The 21509-nt window shown below is 45.4% G+C and overlaps 1 protein-coding gene across 1 annotated transcript in view; it reads right to left on the bottom strand.

Moving 5' to 3' along the window:
• Positions 1-17424: 17424 nt before the first annotated feature.
• PEX7 (peroxisomal biogenesis factor 7) overlaps positions 17425-21509 on the bottom strand; it is a 75281-nt gene continuing 71196 nt past the window's right edge. Inside the window, exon 10 of the mRNA XM_066611229.1 lies at positions 17425-17650. Within this exon, the coding sequence (XP_066467326.1) occupies positions 17582-17650 (69 nt within the window). The 3' untranslated portion in view covers positions 17425-17581. The remainder of the gene's footprint in view (positions 17651-21509) is intronic.

Genomic DNA, 21509 nt, shown 5'->3' with positions numbered 1-21509 from the left:
TGCATGCGAGCCGTCGGAGCGCCTCGTGCTGGCCCCGCTCTGAGCATGAATCACGCACCCGCCGCTTTGTTCCTGGAAGGAGGGAGGGAGGGGGGAAGGGAGAGGTAGGGGGAGGTGCACCCCCCACCGCCGACGCTCCTGCACCTGCCAGGAGCGCCCAAACTCGCCCCAAAGTCCCGGTCCGCTCCCTGCCTGCAAGAGTGTTCAGGCGCAGGGCGATCCCACGGGTCGGGGCTGCAGGATTCGCTCACTCCCACTAATGGCAGCAGCGGCAGAGCCAGCAGCCGTCCTGATGGAATGGGGGGGGCAGCAGGGTCCTTGCGAGGAAAGACTATAACCGGTATTGATCTGCCTGCCGCTCGGGCTTCTGCAGGCTCAGAAACAGGTGCCGGGGAAGCAGCAGCAGCAGCAGCAGCACTTAACCCTTCCAGGAGCGGGTGTGGGTGCGTGCCTGGACGGGGAGGGGGGCCTGCAGGGAAGCGCGACCCGGGAAGGTCCAGGGAAGCCCAGGCTGAAAAGGGAGTGAGGAGAACGGTGGTTTTTACGTAGGATCGCGCGCGCGCGTGCTGTTTTGAAATAGCCCCTTTTGAAAAAAGAAAACCCCTCGGAGTAAATCCCAGCAAATCTGGGGGTATTTTCTGGTTGTGATCCTATGCACACTTACCTGGAAGTAAGCCTGGTTGACTAGAATAGGCCTTACTTCTGAGTAGACACGCATAGGATTGGGCTGTAAGCCGGGCAAGATCTATTTTAAGCAGTGTCTGGAAGTGCCAGCCTGGAGGTACGCCAAGGTCAGCTGAAGCCAAATCCTCCAGAATGGTCTGTGCCCACCCACCTTGGGGACGGAGGGGAGGGGAAGCCCAACCCAAACACCCGCAAGTGTGCAGACACGACTGGACACCTGAGCGAAGCGGGGGGGGGGGTGGAGATGGTTCTGCCGTCGATCCAAAGGCCTGGGGAGACTCAGGAGAACCCGAGGCGGCGCTTCCCGCGCTCCTGCCTTCCTTGCTCGGTCTCGGTCAAGGGGCTGGAATCTCCGCCGCGGGATCGGGGCAGGGCTGTACCTGCAGGGCCCCCACTCGCACCCCGCAGCTCTTTCCTCCGCGATCGCAGCTCCCAGCGTGTCTCCAGCTCCAGCTGCGGCTGTCCAGTTGACCTGCCCGCGGGTGGGCGTCTTCCAGGGGCTCATTACGTTTTGCTCGAGAAACCTGCGTGCCTGGTGGGCTTGACCCACCCACTCATGATCATCCCCGCCCCTGCTAGCCTGGCATCCTATTGACCGCAGTGGCCCCAGCCCGGGAGGACACAAAGACAGCAGCCCTCTCTTCGGGTCTGTCCCCTAGCAACGGGAAGGCAGAAGTGCACCACTCAGGGAGGCTTTATTTAGCTCTGCTAATCTCCGTGGAGATCTTCTCCACTCCACGAATCCCCACCTGGAAGTCACTGAGGGACACGAGGAAGAAGAGCCTTCTACCTTCTGCCTTTGCCAAGAGGGCAAGTCACAACGGAAACAAGTCACAAAGGATGCCATCCCCCCCCCCCAACTGCCTGGCTCTTCCCATTCTCCCCCTCCAATGCACCCTGCTGCTTCCCTTGACATCACTGAAGATGTGTGATGTTTCCCCACCACAGTTTTGGGGCGGGGGAGCAGGGGGACAAGCACAGCCCAGGGAGTGATGTCAAGACATGGCCCAGTGTGAGCCAGGCCTTCCCCAGGAGGAAGAAGTGGGAACTCAGCCTGCAGGCTGTAGACTTTGGCAGCAGCCCCGGCTCTCTGCCATATGTACACCTGTCCTTACTGGGCACCATAACCGAGCAAGGCCTGTGGCATCTCACACACTGACAGATTTATGGTGCGCTGCTACAAGGTTTCATGGTCGCGAGCCTCCTGCCTCCGTTGCATGCACCAGACCTAGACAGCGACCCCTCCGAAAGTTGCCCTCAGGGCAAGCATTTTTGACCCAGTCAACCATGTCTGCATTATTTTCTTAGTCGGCTGTTTGGATACAGATTTCTCTGACTTGAGAACAGATTGGCAGGCACTTCTAAAAAACAAAAATAAAAATGCATGAACATGAAATTAAATTGATAAATAACTGTGAACATTTGGTACTTTGTAGGGCTGTTTTTGTTGTTCTGTGTTGACTCGCAATGCAGAACTTCCATTAATTCACATTCAGGGTGGTTCACGTAGTTCTTTCCATCCTTTCGTCCTCGCAACAACCCTGTGAGGTAGGTGAGGCTGAGAGAGAGCGAATGGCCCAACATCTCCCAGGAAGCTGTATGGCTGAGTGGGGCTTGGAATCTGGGTCTTCCAAGTCTAACTCCATAACCACTACACCAAGCTGGCACTCCTCAGGGCCAGAAAACAGAACATTTCAAACTAGAGATCTAACAGTACTCATGACGTCATAGGTGACCAGCTCCTACATATGCCCTAGCAATTTTCTTAAAAAATCATCATGGCAATATCTTAAAAGTAAGAGACTGAACTCTTCCCAGGTATGCCACTTAAGTGCAAGCATGCTCATCTAGCTCCTTTTAAACAAACTAGTTTACAGCAACAAAGATACCTTCTGCCCTATAACAATGCCTCTACTATTTCAAAGACCTTTTACTTTGCCCTTCTCTGTTTTTTAAAAGTCATTTGTAGATGAGAGTGTACTCTGCTTCCCCAGCACTGCAATTTGCAATGCACCTGAAGCTCTCACCCCATCCATGTTCTGTATCCTGCCCTGTGGATCATAAGAATTTGGAGAAGAATCTACAAAGCTTGGGGAAGGGCTAGGAGTTGTACTATGTCATGAAGGACAATGTGGCTAAGGTCTTGGGTGTTATTTCCAACAATCTGCTGTCAGTGCATATACTAAATAAGAAACATAAAACGCTATTGAAAATCTCCACTCTGTTCTTTTCAAAAATAATGTTACCATAACCTTAATGTGTGGTCTGAATGTCATAGATGTTATTTCAGGTTCCATAGTCTGTGAGCTTATGGTCTGTGAGAGTGTGTGGTATAAATGCAGAGCAAAATGCAGAGCATCAGCACAACATGAGATAGGATCTTGAATGAAAACAGGCTACACTGCTACCAGTACAATCCCTGCCATTAAATTGCATTAAGGAACCAAATGAAGGCACACGCTTGTCAAAGAGTTGATCATCGTTTTCCTTCTGAAATCTCATGTTGGGGGATCGGGAGCGGGGCTCTGTTCCTATGCTTTCTTCCAACTGACTCAATAAATTTTATAAACTGTATCTAATTGAGGTCTCTGCTAGAAAACAAAAAGTTTCTTACACTTCCACTATAATAAATACAAACTGGCTAAATACTGATCAAAAATAATAGGGGGGAAAAAGAAGAACCAACTCTGATATTTTCTTCCACAATTTTGCTTGGTTGTGATTTCTGTGATGCTGGGACTTCCTAACCTTTTTCAAGAAAGCAAATAACTCATGCTATGCTGTGACAAGGCACACAATTAAAATGGCATCTGTCACAAGTGCATTTGCAGCCAGCAAGTTTAGAGAGGTAAGGGGTTGCAGAATTGGTCCAGACTCCCTCATTTTCTTCCCTAAGTAGAGTTCTGTGAAAATCATCCATTGACCAGGGGCATCAATATCATAATAGAAAGACAGTTGGCTACACTCACAAAAGCACAGTTAAGATGCTGGAGGCAGTCATCCAAGCAAAAATAAAAGAGACCATGTTGGGATTATTGTCTTGGTCTGTGCTTCTGTCAATGAACACAAGTAGGGTTCTAGCAGTATACGCAGCCACTTACAGTGCACAGAATAGAAATGTCTTGCTCCCCATGGGAAATGTAGTTCAGGGTTGGAACACTTGCATGGATTTTGCAGGACACAGCAGAGCAATAGATGTGCTTCAGATTCTTGCTGGAACAGGTTTACGATGTTTTTCGTCAAATACATTCAGACTTTCCTTTTCTAAGTGTAGAAGTGTTTGTGTTATTTCTTCACATACATAATTCCAAAGCTCTTTGTGGATGGGGGCGGGGTGGCAAAAGTATCAGCCTGCAAAGACCAGAGAGAGCCAAAGCTGACTTATTTAAATTTGCACTATGAAAGGGTGACTTTTGCATCATTTATATGAACTGCCTATGAGCAGGGCCCTGAACCTCCTTGTCTTGCGTCTCCTTTCTGAGATTTCGCTAAGCATTACCTGCAGAGTTAACAACATGTGACGTCAAAAATGTGCTTAATATAAACTAAATTTAATATAAATTTAGTTTATATTAAGTAAAGGGTGGTGATACAATACACAATGGGACCACAGTCAGGGGAATCCCATGGTCCCAACTCAGGATTTCCACCTCTTCCCGGCTTATTTCCTAAGTGGAGAGATCCCATTAGCACCAATGGATAGTTTCATGTCAGGACAAATAGCAGCTGGGAGGAATCTGGATTGGGTTCAGGATGGGAACAAAGGCTTAAGTCTCTTCCTCAGTCATGGCACCAGGGGTGTGGACCACACTGGGTGACACCCTGGGGGCGGTGACACCACCACTGGCCAAAATTTTGAAAATCTTGGTGTTTTCGAATAATACCATCACGTTATATATCATTTGATGGATAACTTAATGCAGAATACAATGAAACAAGCCACATTGAAATATTTGTATTCTATCACAAGTTTATAGCAAAAACAACAACAACAAGAAAAGGAAAACACAACTGCCTTCTGGAACAAAAAGTGGATTTAACTCAAAACTGACCAATGAGACTGATTGTTTTGAGAGCCAATGAGGTGCTATTATGAACACAGCAGGGAATCAAAATAGCTAATACTAGAACTCTTATTGATGATACTAAGTTGTATCATCAACTTGATGACACTCAGTTGTGTGAGTGTCATCAAGTGCGCCGCTGGTTTTTTGTTGGTTACACATTTGTCTGGCAACCTGTAATATATGAAAATAAATTTAATAAGGGTTATAGCAACCCCAGTGATGCCACTGCATTTAGACAGTGTATATGAAATTGTAATTTATTCTGTATGGTCTGGTATGGGAGGAGGTCCATCATGGGGGTGAAACAATCTCTTGCACCACCAGGTGATGCAAACCCTAGCATCACCCCCGCCACCAGGGCCTAGGAGAGGGGGGTAAAGAGGGGGAATTTTTACCTGGGCCCAGGGTCAGAAAGGGGGCCCAGGAGCCAAAGGTGGGGGCCCAGAAAGTTCCTGGGACTTGACATTTTCCTATCTCACCTGAACTCACTGCCAGCACATAATGTTGAGGCACAACCACATGCATGCAGTGCTAACCGCTGCTGCAAGCCATAAAACACCAGGCCCAGGAAAGCATCCATGACCCTCCTTAACACAGTGTCAAATCTGGGAGGGAACTGGCCTGCTACAGTAGCTCTTTGGCTTGTGGATCCCATAACCATGAAGGAATGTATAGAAGCTCAGGGACCCAGCTGTGGAGCTACAGTGGCTGCAGAATTTCATTTTGATCCATTCTAGTAAATCTAAATATGATTATGCTGACTTTCTGCAATCAATTTTCTATATTTCAAAAATTTTAGAGAGACTCAGGAGTGTGTCTGGTCTTTCTTATTACTTTATCTAGCTGCCAATGCTGCATGGTCAGGCAGACCTAGGCTCTGCATCAAGAAGCCTAGTAGATCTGAGCTCCAAAGACTATTGTGGCTGTCAGCACCCTCTCCTGCCTTATTTTGCCCCTCCCTCAGTTCTGCCTGCCCCATTGCCCCCGTTCCCATTTGGAAAGGGGCCCAGAAGAAACTTTCTACCCCTTGCTAAAATTCCTCTCATAAGCCCTGCCCACCACACCATGTTCCTGAACCACAATTGGGCATCCACTGGTATTTGCATAATTAAATTAAAAAATCAAGCACAACCGGGCTAAACGTGCTATTAATGCAACATGTTGCTGGTATATTTCAAGCCAAAGGCCTAGAAAATTTTTTTTAATGGAGCATGAGATTCTTAAGATGCAGATAGCACATCTGCTACAAAATTCCATGCTAATGCAATGCGATTACAAAATCATAGAACTCACACAGTTCTATTTCTAAGGTCAGGGAAAAACAAATGATATTCTTGCTCTTGGTATAGGCATTAGCAATTTACTATGACAGAAAAATTACTGCCTTGGTACTTAAGGAAATGTTAACTAGGAAACGTTGCCAAAAACAATAAAGAGCTTCTGTAACATATTGTATGCAATTTGCAGGTGCAAGCAGAAGATATGTACAAGAATTGCTCTTCAAACTCACCCAGGAAAGGAACTTCATTGTGTTCACTGATAGAACTGCTAATAGCAAGCGCTCCATTTATATATTTTTTTATGTTACATTTTAACAAAATGTAACATTCTGCCCCTCCCCCAAATTGCAAGGCCTGGCAATTTGTTGCCAGAAATTGGCCCAGTCCAATTTCTGGACTGGACTTCAGCAGGCCCTGGCCACTGCTCCTTCTCCAAGTCCAGCTGAAATGTTTGCGTGACTTCCTCTTTGCCGACGATGCAGCTGTCACTACCCACTCTGCCAAAGATCTCCAGCAGCTCATGGATCGTTTTAGCAAGGCCTGCCAAGATTTTGGACTGACAATCAGCCTGAAGAAAACACAGGTCATGGTTCAGGATGTGGACTCACCTCCCTGCATTACAATCTCTGAGCATGAACTGGAGGTTGTCCATGACTTTGTGTACCTTGGCTCAACAATCTCTGACACTCTTTCTCTCGATACCGAGCTAAATAAACGCATCGGTAAAGCAGCTACCACGTTTTCCAGACTCAAAAAGAGAGTCTGGTCCAACAAGAAGCTGACGGAACATACCAAGATCCAGGTCTACAGAGCTTGCATCCTGAGTACACTTCTGTACTGCAGCGAGTCATGGACTCTTCGCTCACAACAGGAGAGGAAACTGAACGCTTTCCACATGCGCTGCCTCCGACGCATTCTCGGCATCACCTGGCAGGACAAAGTTCCTAACAACACAGTCCTGGAATGTACTGGAATCCCTAGCAAGTATGCACTGCTGAAACAGAGACGCCTGTGTTGGCTCGGTCATGTAGTGAGAATGGATGATGGCCGGATCCCAAAGGATCTCCTCTATGGAGAACTCGTGCAAGGAAAGTGCCCTACAGGTAGACCACAGCTGCGATACAAGGACATCTGCAAGAGGGATCTGAAGGCCTTAGGAGTGGACCTCAACAAGTGGGAAACCCTGGCCTCTGAGCGGCCCGCTTGGAGGCAGGCTGTGCAGCATGGCCTTTCCCAGTTTGAAGAGACACTTGGCCAACAGTCTGAGGCTAAGAGGCAAAGAAGGAAGGCCCATAGCCAGGGAGACAGACCAGGGACAGACTGCACTTGCTCCCGTTGTGGAAGGGATTGTCACTCCCGAATTGGCCTTTTCAGCCACACTAGACAATGTTCCAAAACCACCTTTCAGAGTGCGATACTATAGTCTCTCGAGACTAAGGTTGCCAACATATATTAACAAAAACTTTTAAAGCATTTACAGTAAAATGATTAAAGTGCAAACCTAACCCCCAGGTTAGACCTGCACAAGTCACTTATGCTGACCCAGGGATGTTGCAAATGGGCCATAAGGCTTTAGAGCCAGGGAGGTCAGCACAAGGAGGTGCGCTGGCCTCCCCATCTGGATCCAGGCATGGGGGGGGGAGAGTTTGCATTGGCTGAGCTTGGCTGGTGCAGGGGTTGGGGGACAGTGTGGGGAGGGCGGGGAGGACACAGGAAGGAGGCATTTCAGGGCGGGGGGAAGGCGAGCAGTGGGGCAAAGTTCCCAGGGGCGGGTGGGTGGGGAGAGGGGGGGCGGATCCAAGATCTGGCAGTTATGCTGGATCCTGACCCCTTTTCCAGGTGGCACAGAGCGACCTCTGTCTGCTTCATGCTGCTCGGATTTGTGGTGGCACACATCCGAGTAGACGTATTGGGGCCAGTGCAGAACATCATGGGGTAAGGGGAACGTTTTCCTCTTTTGTCGGGTTGTGCCAATTCTGGTCCCAAACTTGCACTAGATACAGCACAGGCCTGCTCGCCTGCCTGTTGCAGGGAAAGTTAGGATTGGACTGTAAAACAACAATTTAACATACATTCATCAATGACAAAAACCCCTATAATAAACATAATGGATCAATAAACACTCCAGTAGAAACACTCTAATACTCGTAGTTAGAATTGCAGCAAGCAAAACTCTCTTGAAAAGGTGGTCATTTTTGCCTATATGCCAGAGAGTGATGGACAGACAAATCTCAGGGAGGACCAGGGTGGAGATGGGGGGGGGAGGGAGAGAGAGAGAGAGAGAGAGAGAGAGTGGAGTTCCTGGTCTTCTCTTACATCAGGAGCAGTGATGTCATCAGAAAGAATGCACAGGTGCTGATTGAAACTTTTTTTCAAGGGATCACTCTCAGCAGAAAGCAAACCGAGAAATTTGCCTAGGAGCATACATTAATCTCTAGGCCAGTAGTGGCCAACCTTTCAACTTTAGAGCCCAATCCTGAGCTCAGCACAGCAGCTTCATGCCACCATACACTGTCAAACGTGCCATAAGGCACGTCTGCTACACTTACTACCGAGCTACTGCTGTACCAGCTACAGGCCAGCTCTGGGCTAGTGCCGGGATAGCGTAGCGCGGGCACCCAGCCTCTGCCACTTGGCAGTCTCACGGACTGCCGAGCTGCATCACAGTAGGTGGGGACGGGGTGGGAAGGCGGCGGGGAGAAGGCGTTCCGGGGAGGGGGGAAGCGTGGGGAGAGTGGAGAGAGGGCGAGGGAGAGGCATGATGGGGGAGGGAGTGGGGAGGCAGGAGGCGGGTCCGTTGGAGCTCTGCTCCACTGGATTCTGACCATTCGTGTAGGGCTCGGCGCCGGCGGTAAAGTGAGTAGCCCCATTGTGGAGCTGCTTCCCTCACGTGGGGCAAGGGGACAAAAGTACCCTTCTCCCAAGGCACTGCCTGCGGCAGGCTGACACACACAGGATGCAGTGGCATCCATTCTTGGTGCCACTGCAGCCACGCGCCCCAAGCAGCTCAGGATTGGGCTGCCCAACCATTAACAGTTGTGTAGAGAATTTCAGCAGGTGCAGCTTGCCTCACATCTGTGAGATGAGAAGAAGCTGCACCTGCTGAAATTTCCTCTTCTACAAAATTGTTAAAGGTTCATGAGCCCTAACGGTGAAAGGTTGGTCACCCCTGGTCTAAACTATCATCTTTCCCAAAGATATTATGTACGGGAGGGAGCCCTGTATTCACGGTTTCAGTTAACCTTGGATTGGGTCTGCAGGGGGCCCCCTGCACGCCCCCTCCAAAGGCAAGGCGAGCTGTGTTCCCCTTGTCTCTGGAGGGTAGCGTGAGGCCCACAGAGATCACATGCATTTGCCTTTGGTCTCCATGGGTCTCAGAATGACTGTTAGATTTTTTAAAACGCAACTTCCAGTTTATTGTAAAATGTTTTTATTGCCTTATAAGGCATTCCGAGGCCTGCTTCTCCTTATAAGGCAATAAAAGCATCTGGTTTTATGATAAAACTAGAAGTCACTTTTTAAAAACTCATTCTGAAACCTGCAGAGGCCACAGGCAGATATGCGTGGCCTCTGCAGGCCACAGAATACCCTCAGGAGCTGAGGGGAACACAGCTCCCTGTGCTTCTGGTAGGCGAGGGGGGTGTTCCCCATATCCATGGATTCAATTATCCACAGGGGTCCTGGAATGGAACTCTGCTGACATGGGGTCACACCTGTAGTTTGCGTTACACGAAGGCTGAAAACCTATGCAAATAGGCTTGAGGGTAAGTCCTATTTAACAGAGTGGGATTATTGGTTAGCACTTTAATACACTTTTTAAATATATATTTGAGATATTTTAAAATGTCATTTTATAAATTTGTTTGAAATTCTTGTAATCCTCTCCAAGCACTTGGAATGAAATGAGTTAGATACTTTTAAAGAAAGTGCAATTGGTTTCAAAGTTGGGATAAGGGGCAGAAGAAAACACTTCAATGAGAAACATTTGAAGTTTGTTCATTTGTGATGACATACCTTGGTCCTATCTCGTTCCTACAGCCTCCTTGCTTCCTTTCTCTCCTCAGATGTGTACTAGTGAAATTGCTAGTACAGGACCAAGAAGACCATTGCAGGTTGGGAAGGTTACAGAGTTATAAGGGGATTTAAATCCCCTTTCATCTGTAAAACCTCCCAATCCTGCTCATCTCTCACTGGATACAGCGAACCTGTTTTTAGCCTGACTCCAACAGCCGGGGGAGGGGGGAATGATAAAATTGGGCTCTCAATCTCATCCAAGAATGTCTGGAATTGACCTGTTACCATCTCCTTTACTAGTTGGACCCCAAAAGATAGGCTAAACAGAGACCCAGGAAGATACTGGCCAAACAGTGCTTTCAGGAATGGTAATATGATAGCCTCCTAAAGAGATCCTTCACTTCAAGTAGTGTTCAATATCAATTGAACAGTTTCTCATAGCAAAGTAATAGCATGAGGAGCAAGAGCCAGAGCACAGACCAGTGACTTTCAACCTTTTTCATCTCACGGCACACTGAGAATGCACTAAAATTTTCAAGGCACACCATCAGTTTTTTTACTATAGACAAAGCACACTGCATTGCTGGCCAGGGGCTCACATCCTCCAATGGCCCCACTAATAAATTATCCTCCCCCAAACTCCCACGGCACACCTGTAGACCATTTGTGGCATGCTGGTTGAAAATCGCTGGCACAGACAGTTGGCTGAATGACTCCATGGCTTTGTCCATCTCTTCAGACCCAGCATCCCAAAGGAATCCAAGTTGACATGAGAAGAAAATTTCATTTAAGAAGTGTTGAACAAACATTTCACAGTGGGCTACCAAGCAAACTCCATTACCGAAAGGTAACTAATGGCCAGAACTAATTAGGCCATACACTACCTGGGAAAACCAAAATGCATACCTTTTAATCCTTCCCAGGGATGATTCACTAGCCACTTACACAGGTGAAATCTCCTTAGTTTCAAAGGGTCTACACTTGCCTAAGTAGTAATTGATTCGGTTCCCCAAGAAGTCTAATCTTAATGTGGAATTGCAATAATATAAAACATACTGTGATAAAACACTTCAAGCCGTTTCGTAGAAATCGCACATTTTCATGGCATGTGCAAAGGCAGGAAAAGAGAAAAAACATGAAAGAATTTTAATGTGCCCTTTAAAATAAGGATTAAACACTAATGACATTTCTACTTAAAAGGCCACTTCTGAATGCAGCTATTGAAGGACCACAAGATAACTGCTGTGTTCCCTAAAAGCCACTACTTAAAAAAAAAAAAAGCTTGCCAAATAATTAAAAGTTAGCTTTCAATGACTGCTGATGAAACATTTTTCACTACACTGAAATATGTGTATATGTTTCCTACTTTAGACATTTGTTAAGGTTAAAAGTCACATTGCATTTGTTTAACTTATATTCAGGGTTGGATTTGCTCATTTTTCCAAAGGGCACCTGGACTTGTGACATGAAATCTAGAAGGGGAAGTCAACAGAATGAGACATTTCTGTACCTATTGGATATGAAGATCAAAACCAGGATCTATTCCATCAAAGCTGCATATAAGAGGCTGGGATTTCTATTCTCGTGTGTGGTTTTTTCCTAGCTTTTGAATTCATAAGAGCTCATCTTGCTGAAAATATTCCTTTCCTCCTGTAGCAGCCTCTCTCTTTCTCCTTCACTCTTACACACACAATTTGCAATATATTCCATTACCTGCTTCTTCTCTAACATGTTGCTTTCACAATGACCAGAGAGAGGAAGATAGGATGATTAAGGCTTGAAACAATCAGCTTTATTATAGAAGTCTAGCATTTATTGCCAAAAGCAATATGCGGTCGTTTTATGGTTCTGTGCAATTTCTCAGTTGATAAATTTACAAGTGTTTGTGACACTTCCATTCTCTTGAATTGAAAATGGAACTTTTGCTTTTAATGCAGTGAACAGACCTTGGAAGACAGTAAGTACATTCAGGGCACTTCCAGATGGGCTCTGCGATGCCAGTTAATGCTTTGTCATTTGCAGTCACATGTGAAACTGCAGTAGTTCTTCCACTGCGCAGTTGATGTAGAGTGGTTTGGGGCACAAAAGACTGACCTGCTATGTTCCAAACCCCCCCCCCCGCTTTGACTGTGGTCCACTGCACCTCTGCCCCAGTCTGAAAAGCCCTGCCCTAATCATTAAATTGTTGTTTGGAAACCTTTGAAATGGAACTGGAACAGAATAGGAGAAGGAAATCTCTGTTACTGTAGGTTGCTTCTTCATTAGGAGCCTTTAGAAGAGTTGGCACCAGTTTCACAGACACAGCTCTAGAGCCACTGACTTGCACACGCATGCTCCACCCCATTTTCCTCTCACCTCCACCTGCTTTGCCCTTTTCCGCCTCATTGACTCTGCTCCCCAACATGACTTTTCCATTCCTTGCTCCCTTCTCCTTCCCTCACTCATCCCATTTGCTTTTCCCCACCTGCTTCCTGGCTTGCCCTTCCCTTCCTCCACATCTTACCTGTAAGCTGGTTGGTGGACCACAGGTGGTCAGAAGCAGCTCTTCCCATACTCACTTTCTTGCACTGCAAGGTTCACAAGTAGCAGAATTGCTATTTTGGAAGTACCAATGCTGGGGTGGGGAAAAGCACTTCCTTCTCCCTCCCCTCCCCTCCCCAGCAATCAACAGGGATTGTTCCCAGGGGAGAAACCCACTGTGGAACTCACAGCAACCAAAAAGTATACTTTAAAAATCTAGCCACGTGACTTTATAATTTAAAAGTGCACCTTTTGGCTGCCTTAAGTCCCATGATAATCACAGGGCCAAGGGGTAGGTTTAGGCTCCCAGTATATGTCCTCTGTTTCAGGACTCCTGAAACATTAATTTGTAGTTTCCTCCTTGTAGCTTCTGCATCTTCCTGTTCAAAGTGGTAGTGCAGTGGTTCTCAAACTTTTAGCACCAGGACACATTTTTTAGAATGGGAATCTGCCAGGACCCAGTGGAAGTGATGTCATGACAGAAGTGACATCATCAAGCAGGAAATTTTTTAACAATCCTAGGCTGTAATCCTGCCCACACTTACCCAGGAGTGAGTCCCATTTACTATCATTGTTAAAAGCATATGCACAGTAGCGTGTTAAAAATACAGATATGTAACATTTCCCCAAATCCAGTCACATAACATGGTGGCATTAAGTCTAATATATTTTTTTAAAATATTGAAATGAATGGGGGCCCAGCTGAAATTGGCTTGTGACCCACCTAGTGAGACGTGACCCACAGTTTGAGAAACACTAGTTAGAAGTGAATTGACCCTTCAACAGTTTCTGTTCTCAACAGGGAGAGACTTCAAAAGAAGCATAGAGCCCATATGCCTGGGACTATTTCTGGGACTATGCCTGGGGTTTAGGGTGAAAACCGACAAGTGGATCGACAACTCTGCACCAAGCAACAGAAAACAGAAAACTCCTGCCCTAAAGCTGGGCACCTGGAATGTTAGGACAATGACACCTGGCTTCACTGATGACCCGCAAGAAATAGACAATGCCTGCAAAACAGCTGTCATCAACATGGAGCTGAGCAGACTGCAGATAGACATCGTCACCCTTCAAGAGACGAGGTTGCCGGACTTAGGATCTGTCAAGGAGAGAAATTTCTCATTTTGCTGGCAGGGAAAACCACCAAACGAGACCAGGGAACATGGCATTGGCTTTGCGGTCAGAAATACCCTGCTGAAATCCATCATCCCAACTTCTGCAGGAAGTGAAAAAATTTTGTCCCTGCAGCTCCACTCATCACTGGACTTGTCACTCTCATCAGTGCATATGCACTGACTCTGTCATCTCCAACAGAAGCTAAAGACAAATTCTATGATGACCTGGCCACCGCTATCAAGAAAATCCCTGAAAGAACGCCATTGTTCATCCTCGGCGATTTCAGTCCTAGAGTTGGTGCTGATCACAGTTCATGGCCCACTTGCTTAGACCAGTTCGGCACTGGGAGGATGAACGAAAATGGCCAACGCCTGCTAGAGCTTTGCTATCATCACGGTCTCTGTGTCAGCAACACCTTCTTCAACACAAAGTCCCAACATAGAGTCTCTTGGAGACACCCAAGATCAAAGCACTGGCACCGGTTCAACCTGATTCTCACCAGACGCTCCAGCCTTCCCAGCATCAAGATCACACGCAGTTATCAGGGTGCTGCCTGCGACACTGACCACTCCCTGGTGTGCAGCACAGTGAAACTGCTAACTAAGCAACTGTATCACACAAAAAAGGAAGGAAGACCTTGCATTGACACCAGCAAGACCCGGGACCAGGGAAAAGTGGAGGAATTTGCACAAGCACTTGAGGAATCTCTTCCAGGCCCAGCCAATGCAGATGCATTCAACAGATGGGAACATTTCAAAAATGCCGTTTACAACACCGCCTTGTCCATATTCGGCAAGAAGACCAACAAGGCGGCAGACTGGTTTGAAGCCCACTCTGAGGAGTTGACACCAGTCATTGAGGAAAAGAGGAGAGCTCTAGCAGCATACAAAGCCTGTCCCAGTGAGTGCAACCTGCAGGTCCTCCTAGCTGCTCGCAGCAAAGTCCAGCAGACTGCCAGGAGACGTGCTAATGACTACTGGCTCCGACTTTGTTCCCAGATAGCAGCTGACACGGGCAACATCAAGGGGATGTATGATGGTATCAAGCTGGTCCTAGGTCCAACACAGAAGAAAACTGCCCCTCTGAAGTCTGCCACAGGCGAGGTCATCCAGGACCGGGCGCAGCAGATGGGACGCTGGGTGCAGCACTACTCTGAGCTATATTCCAGAGAAAATGCAGTGACCGAGGAAGCACTGAACAACATTGAGTGCCTGCCTGTGTTGGAGGAGCTTGACAGTGAACCAACCCTAGCAGAACTTCACGTGGCCCTGGACTCTGGCAAGGCACCTGGGAAAGAGAGCATCCCTGCTGAAGTCCTAAAGTGCTGCAAAGAGATCATCATCACTGAGCTGCATGAAATCCTCTGCCTCTGCTGGAGAGAAGGTGGAGTACCACAGGACATGAGGGATGCAAACATTGTCACGCTGTACAAGAACAAAGGCGACAGGGGTGACTGCAATAACTACCGCGGCATCTCTCTCCTTAGCGTTGTAGGAAAGCTGTTTGCCCGAGTTGCACTGAAGAGGCTCCAGGTATTTGCAGAAAGCGTCTATCCAGAATCGCAGTGTGGATTCCGAGCCAACAGGTTCACCACCGATATGGTATTCTCCCTTAGACAGCTGCAGGAGAAATGCAGGGAACAACAACAGCCACTCTTCATAGATCTCAGCCTTCATAGATCTCACAGGCTTTTAACCTGGTCAGTAGGGACAGCCTCGTCAAGATTCTCCCCAAGATCTGATGTCCACCCAGGCTCCTCAGCATCATCAGGTCTTTCCACAAGGACATGAAGGGCACTGTAGTCTTTGATGGCTCCACACCAGACCCCTTTGGCATTCGAAGCTGTGTGAAGCAGGGCTGTATTCTCGCGCCGACCTTGTTTGGGATTTTCTTCGCTGTCCTGCTGAAGTAGGCCTTTGAAACTGCAACAGAAGGCATCTGGACCAGATCAGACAGAAAGCTCTTCAACCTTTCCAGACTGAGAGCAAAGTCCAGCTGAAATGTCTGCGTGACTTCCTCTTTGCCAACAATGCAGCTGTCACCACCCACTCTGCCAAAGATCTCCAGCAGCTCATGAACTGTTTTAGAAAGGCCTGCCAAAACTTTGGATTGACAATCAGCCTGAAGAAAACACAGGTCATGGTTCAGGATGTGGACTCACCTCCCTGCATTGTAATCTCTACGCATGATTTGGAGGTTGTCCATGACTTTGTGTACCTTGGCTCAATGATCTCCGACACTCTTTCTCTGGATACTGAGCTAAACAAATGCATCAGTAAAGCAGCTACCACATTTTCCAGACTCACAAAGAGAGTCTGGTCCAACAAGAAGCTGACGGAACATACCAAGATCCAGGTCTACAGAGCTTGCGTCTTGAGTACACTTCTGTACTGCAGCGAGTCATGGACTCTTCGCTCACAACAGGAGAAGAAGCTGAACGCTTTCCACATGTGCTGCCTCTGACGCATCCTCGGTATCACCTGGCAGGACAAAGTTCCAAACAACACAGTCCTGGAACGAGCTGGAATCCCCAGTGTGTATACACTGCTGAAACAGAGACGCCTGCGTTGGTTTGGTCATGTTGTGAGAATGGGCGATGGTCAGATCCCAAAGGATCTCCTCTATGGAGAACTTGTGCAGGGAAAGCGCCCTACAGGTAGACCACAGCTGCGCTACAAGGATATCTGCAAGAGGGATCTGACAGCTTTAGGAATGAAACCCAACAGATGGGAAACCTTGGCCTCTGAGCATTCTGCTTGGAGGCTGTGCAGCATGGCCTTTCCCAGTCTGAAGAGACACTTTGCCAACAGACTGAGGCAAAGAAGGAAGGCCCATAGCCAGGGAGACAGACCAGGGACAGACTGCACTTGCTCCCAGTGCGGAAGGGATTGTCACTCCCGAACTGGCCTTTTCAGCCACACTAGACGCTGTGCCAGAACCACCTTTCAGAGCGCGATACCATAGTCTTTCGAGACTGAAGGTTGCCAACAAACATTTCACAATAAAAGAAAAATAGTGATTCTCTTTATTTTTCTTTTATAATGAAATTCTTCCAGGCATAGGGGCTCTATTCCCTGACTTTTCTTGAGTCTGCCCCTGCCCAGGTGTTATAATTTTGTCCTTCAAGAGTTGGCAGTCCTATATCAGTTATAGCCCAACCTGAACTGACTCCAAATATAGTGAAGTGACTCATAAGCATGACCTTTATCAAGTTGGCAGACAAAGTGAAACATCTAATGAGTATGTTCTTGTCAAGGAATGAGACAAAAACTTTGCTAAAACAGAGTTACAACCCAATCCTATGCATGTCTACTCAGAAGTAAGATCCATTACAGACAATGGGACTTACTCCCAGGAAAGTCTGGAAAGGATTTCGGATTTAGATAATGGCAGGTTATTTACTGTCTGTCAACAGCAAGCACCATATTACAATGCAGAAATCAACTCAATATTTTATGCACCAGAGTGATACTACACTGTAGAATAAACTCTATATTTTAATTGTAACCTGTGGTCAAATTACAATATCATTTGCATTCTGCCTTTAGAATATATTGGACATGGTTAAAATAATTGAATGGTTACATGATTGTTTGCCATATACTCTGTATACTCACATACACTCTGTAACACAGACAAATCTAGGAGCCTTTCTGTTCTCCCTGGTTGTTTTTTTTTTACTACTTAGGTCCTCATTATGCTGACCCAACATAGTCTTTCTGAAAAAAGGTCACATGAACCTCTCCTTATATGTTTTCTTTTAATACACTAAATCACATTTTAAAAGGTGATTAATGGGTGACATTGTCACATACATCCCACAAAAACACTGTGCTGTGCTGTTCTGGGAAGCTGGAAATGATTCCTTCCAAATTTGCTGTTTTTCATAGAGACTGTTTTCTATGCAGGAACTGCCAAAGAAGATGGACTATAGGTCTTCACTGTTTCATCCCAAGCACAGTCTGCCACCTATGGAGAGTAAACAGACCAATGTATTAGTTATTAGGGGAATAAAGGCAAAAGGAAAAAGGAGTATCATTCAGTAATTTATTATTCATATTGGCATTTGATATTGTCTCTAATAAATGTAAGCTTTTCAGAGACACATAAGTTTTTCATGTCTTAGCCTACAGACCTTATCTTGATTTACTTCAGTTGTCTCAATGTCATCACTGCATCCTGCCTGCACCCACTGGGAGACATGCCTTGCGCATCTATGTTATGAAGTTGCACTCTACCTGTTTCCATTGAATACATGTCATTGTGTAACCTCCTGCTTGTATCTGCATTCCTCACATTGTCACTAAAAGCAAACTTTCAATGAAACACTTTTGGTAACAAGCATTTCAGATGAGGTATACTCAACCTGTTCAAATGTAGTTCACTGAACAATTGTGAAATCTTATTTTCCAGGACATTCAATTGCCAAGAGGAAATAATGCAAAGGACACCATCTGCAAAAACACTGGGGAATTCCCACCTGTAATCAACCTAATTAGTATCATACTGTAGTTTCTGAACACAAATATAGTAGCAGAATCATTTCATCAAATCTCAAGAAGAGCAAACAGCATTTCTACAAAACACAGACTTCCGAGAATCATTTTGCGTAATTCAATTCAACTCTGTTTCTGATAGTACATGGAAAAACTAAGTGCAACTAGGTGCGGTTAGCTAAGGGAAAACGTCAATAGGAAATTGATAAATATTTGTGATCTCTTGAAGTCTGATAAGACACGAAATATCCCAATAGAAAGTGCTGGGATGTATCACTAGATCTCCCCTATTGTAACAAAAGGAGTTATATGCAGGCCTAAAATGAGGAAGTTTTTGCCTGGCACTGCATCACTTCCAATGACACAAAGGGGAAAATAGTAGTTAACAGCTTGTGAAAATCTGATCAGTTATTTATATGTACAACTTGTTAAATGCCCAGCAACATCATTTCACACATCATCCACCTTCACAACAGATTTGTGTGACAAATCTGACTCTTCAGATGAGGTAGTGACTTGTTCAAGGTAACCTATTCAAATTGCTGGTTCTCAGATAAAGTCCAACATTATGTCCACTCGAGTAATCCGGGATCACCACCTAAGTCTAAGCAGTATATCAAGATCCATTTCTGGCTCAGCAGATGCTTCTCCCAATGTGAAGTAGAAAACGTTCCAAACAATGCAGAGTTATCTGGGAACTTCTTTTCTTTTGCACTGGGAAGTACCCACCCAACTCTTTTAGCTGGGGGTCCAGATAATTTCTTGCCATGTTGTTGAGGAGTTGGAGGAAATCTCTGTTGCATTAGCAACTTGTCTGCAATGGAGCCCTGACTAACTAGGCTGAAAAGGTGGGCCATATTGGTGATAGGTTACTGGTGGCTCCCAGGACTAAGCCAGGTTGCTTTGCTCACATTATGGAACTCAGTGGCATATGAAGGTCATTTGGCACCCAGGGCACATAAATTTGTGGCATCCTCCCCATGACAAAATTGTTTTAGTAATAGTCACGATATGAAATTAATAATAATAATGGCCAAAGAAGAAGCACAGACAGCGAACATTTTCATTTATTGAATTTATACATAATAGACTTTGCATATGTAGTGAACATTAGATATCATAACCCAAAATAGGGAAAGAATGCCTATCAAGATAGTATACATTGAGGTCTATCATACATATAAAAGCATATATATATTTTTGTTGTAATATAGAAGAAAGGCAAAATATATGTACATTTATGAAGAATACATTTGGTTTTCTGAAATGCTTGCATCAAGCTATTTCTTCCCAGTGGTAATTTCAGTATAATCCACTTTTTGTTACAGTGTACAGCTTTTGTTACATGATTCCCAGGGTAATCTACTTTTTGTTACATAAGGCAGTGGTGTTTTCCTTTTCTGGTTTTTTTTGGCTATAACGTTTGATAGAATAAAGATATTTCAACACTGTTTCATTGCATTCTGAATCAAATTATGCATCAAAAGATATGTAACATGATATTATTTGAAAATACCTAGATTTTAAAAATTAGAAGGTAGCCTCTGTCACCACCACTCCCCCCCCCCCGCAGCACCGGGGCACACTCCCCCAGCACCCCTAATTGTACTCAACTGATGGAATGCCCTCCTGCATGAAGCCTGACTGACTCCTTCAATATCTGCTTTTAGAAATATAACTGAGACCATCCTTTTTCACTGAGCATTATAGGAATGGATAGAGAGCTAGATTAGATCTTTGTGGTACTCTAAACACAGAAGCACTGGAACATGCTGAGCATTATATAAACGAAAACTTAGACTAGCGTAGGAAACAGAAAAGTATTCCAGAGAGACCACCTCAGTTTAGCTATACATCCCTGTACCCTATCCTTTGAAGTCAACTTGATTCTAAACTGTAAAACTGCTTCATAAAAGTCACAACCTAGTAAAAATGTCATCTGCAAATCAATAAGGGCTGCACCTTCCAAATGGTCCTGTGCAGACAGGAAATACCCAGTGCACATCAACACATAACTGCAATGATTCCTGCAATTCTACTGTATGTAATAATAAAAAACATTATTATATTATTGATAAGATGCCTTAAATATCTGGGTGTAAAATACCTCTAAGGACAGGAGGAATGGCCCTGGTTCCAGGATTACCATTTATAAGAAGAAGAAAAAACCAAACAAATCACCACAAATGACTTGAAACTGTATAGCCACAAATACTGCTGTGTATGCAAGTACTTACACTTCACACAGCGCTTCCCCATGTGACTATCAGAGCCTGAAAACCATCCCATTGTTTGGAGGCAAAGTGGAAGGGGTAAATGTTTGCAAAGGTCGATAGACATCTATTTGCCCCAGAATGTTAAGGCACAAGTAACCCATAAGAATAGAAATGGTTCTTTTATTTTTAAAGCAATCCATTCACTTGGTTCAATGGAATAGGTGCCACCAGAGAAAAACTGGAAGAAAAAACAACAGTGGAGTGGGCATAACACTATACAGATCATGTTACAAGTGGATCTGTTGATGTTGGACTTATATTGCATTTTCTAGATAAGTATATCTTAATGTATCTATAAATAAATATTCATGTAAGACAACTACATCTGATCAAAATGCCATGGTATGCATGTTTGCATTTAAATGCCAATCTGCCATTTATATTAATTACACAACATGCACATTATAAGTAACTATATGATGTTTGCAGGAATGTTGACGAAACTACCAGGATTTGGCAAACTTTATCAACAGATTGCTCCTTCTCTATGAGGGAATGACAAATAGAAGCATAGCAGCGATTTTGAACATTCAGGAGGTGCAAGACGAACATTGCAATAGCTGTATCAGATCAGAATAATGGCCCATCTGGCAATAGTATGCCATCTCTGAAAGTGGCTAAATACTCCACATCAATTAGCTGCCATACAAAAGCAGCTGAGATGTGTTTGCACTACTAATCCACATCTAACAGCATCAAAATGTTTTCATCTCTTAGCCAACAACCACGTCCATTTACTTGGTTTCAAATTTATCTTGGCAAGGTGAGGAAGAGCAAATCCTGGTGTCATTTATGAAGACATCAGACTATGTTACAAGGACTCTTGCATTCTCAAGAGCTCCAATCCAGCTACACTTAGACATGACATGAAAAACAGTGCAATTCTAGACACCTCTACACAGATGTAAGTCCCATTTTTTTCAACCGGCCTTATTCTCAACTTCCTTGAGAGTGAGGCATTCAGTGGGGTTCACTTCTGAGTAGACATGACTAGGATTGTGCTGAAAGCAATATAAATTAATTGTGGCTATTGTGTTCCACAGGCTTTAAAAAGTT

This window comes from Tiliqua scincoides, chromosome 1 (genome assembly GCF_035046505.1).
Source record: "Tiliqua scincoides isolate rTilSci1 chromosome 1, rTilSci1.hap2, whole genome shotgun sequence".
Lineage (NCBI taxonomy): Eukaryota > Metazoa > Chordata > Lepidosauria > Squamata > Scincidae > Tiliqua > Tiliqua scincoides.
Note: the sequence above shows the minus strand (reverse complement) of the source record. Positions and strands in the feature narration are given on the sequence as shown.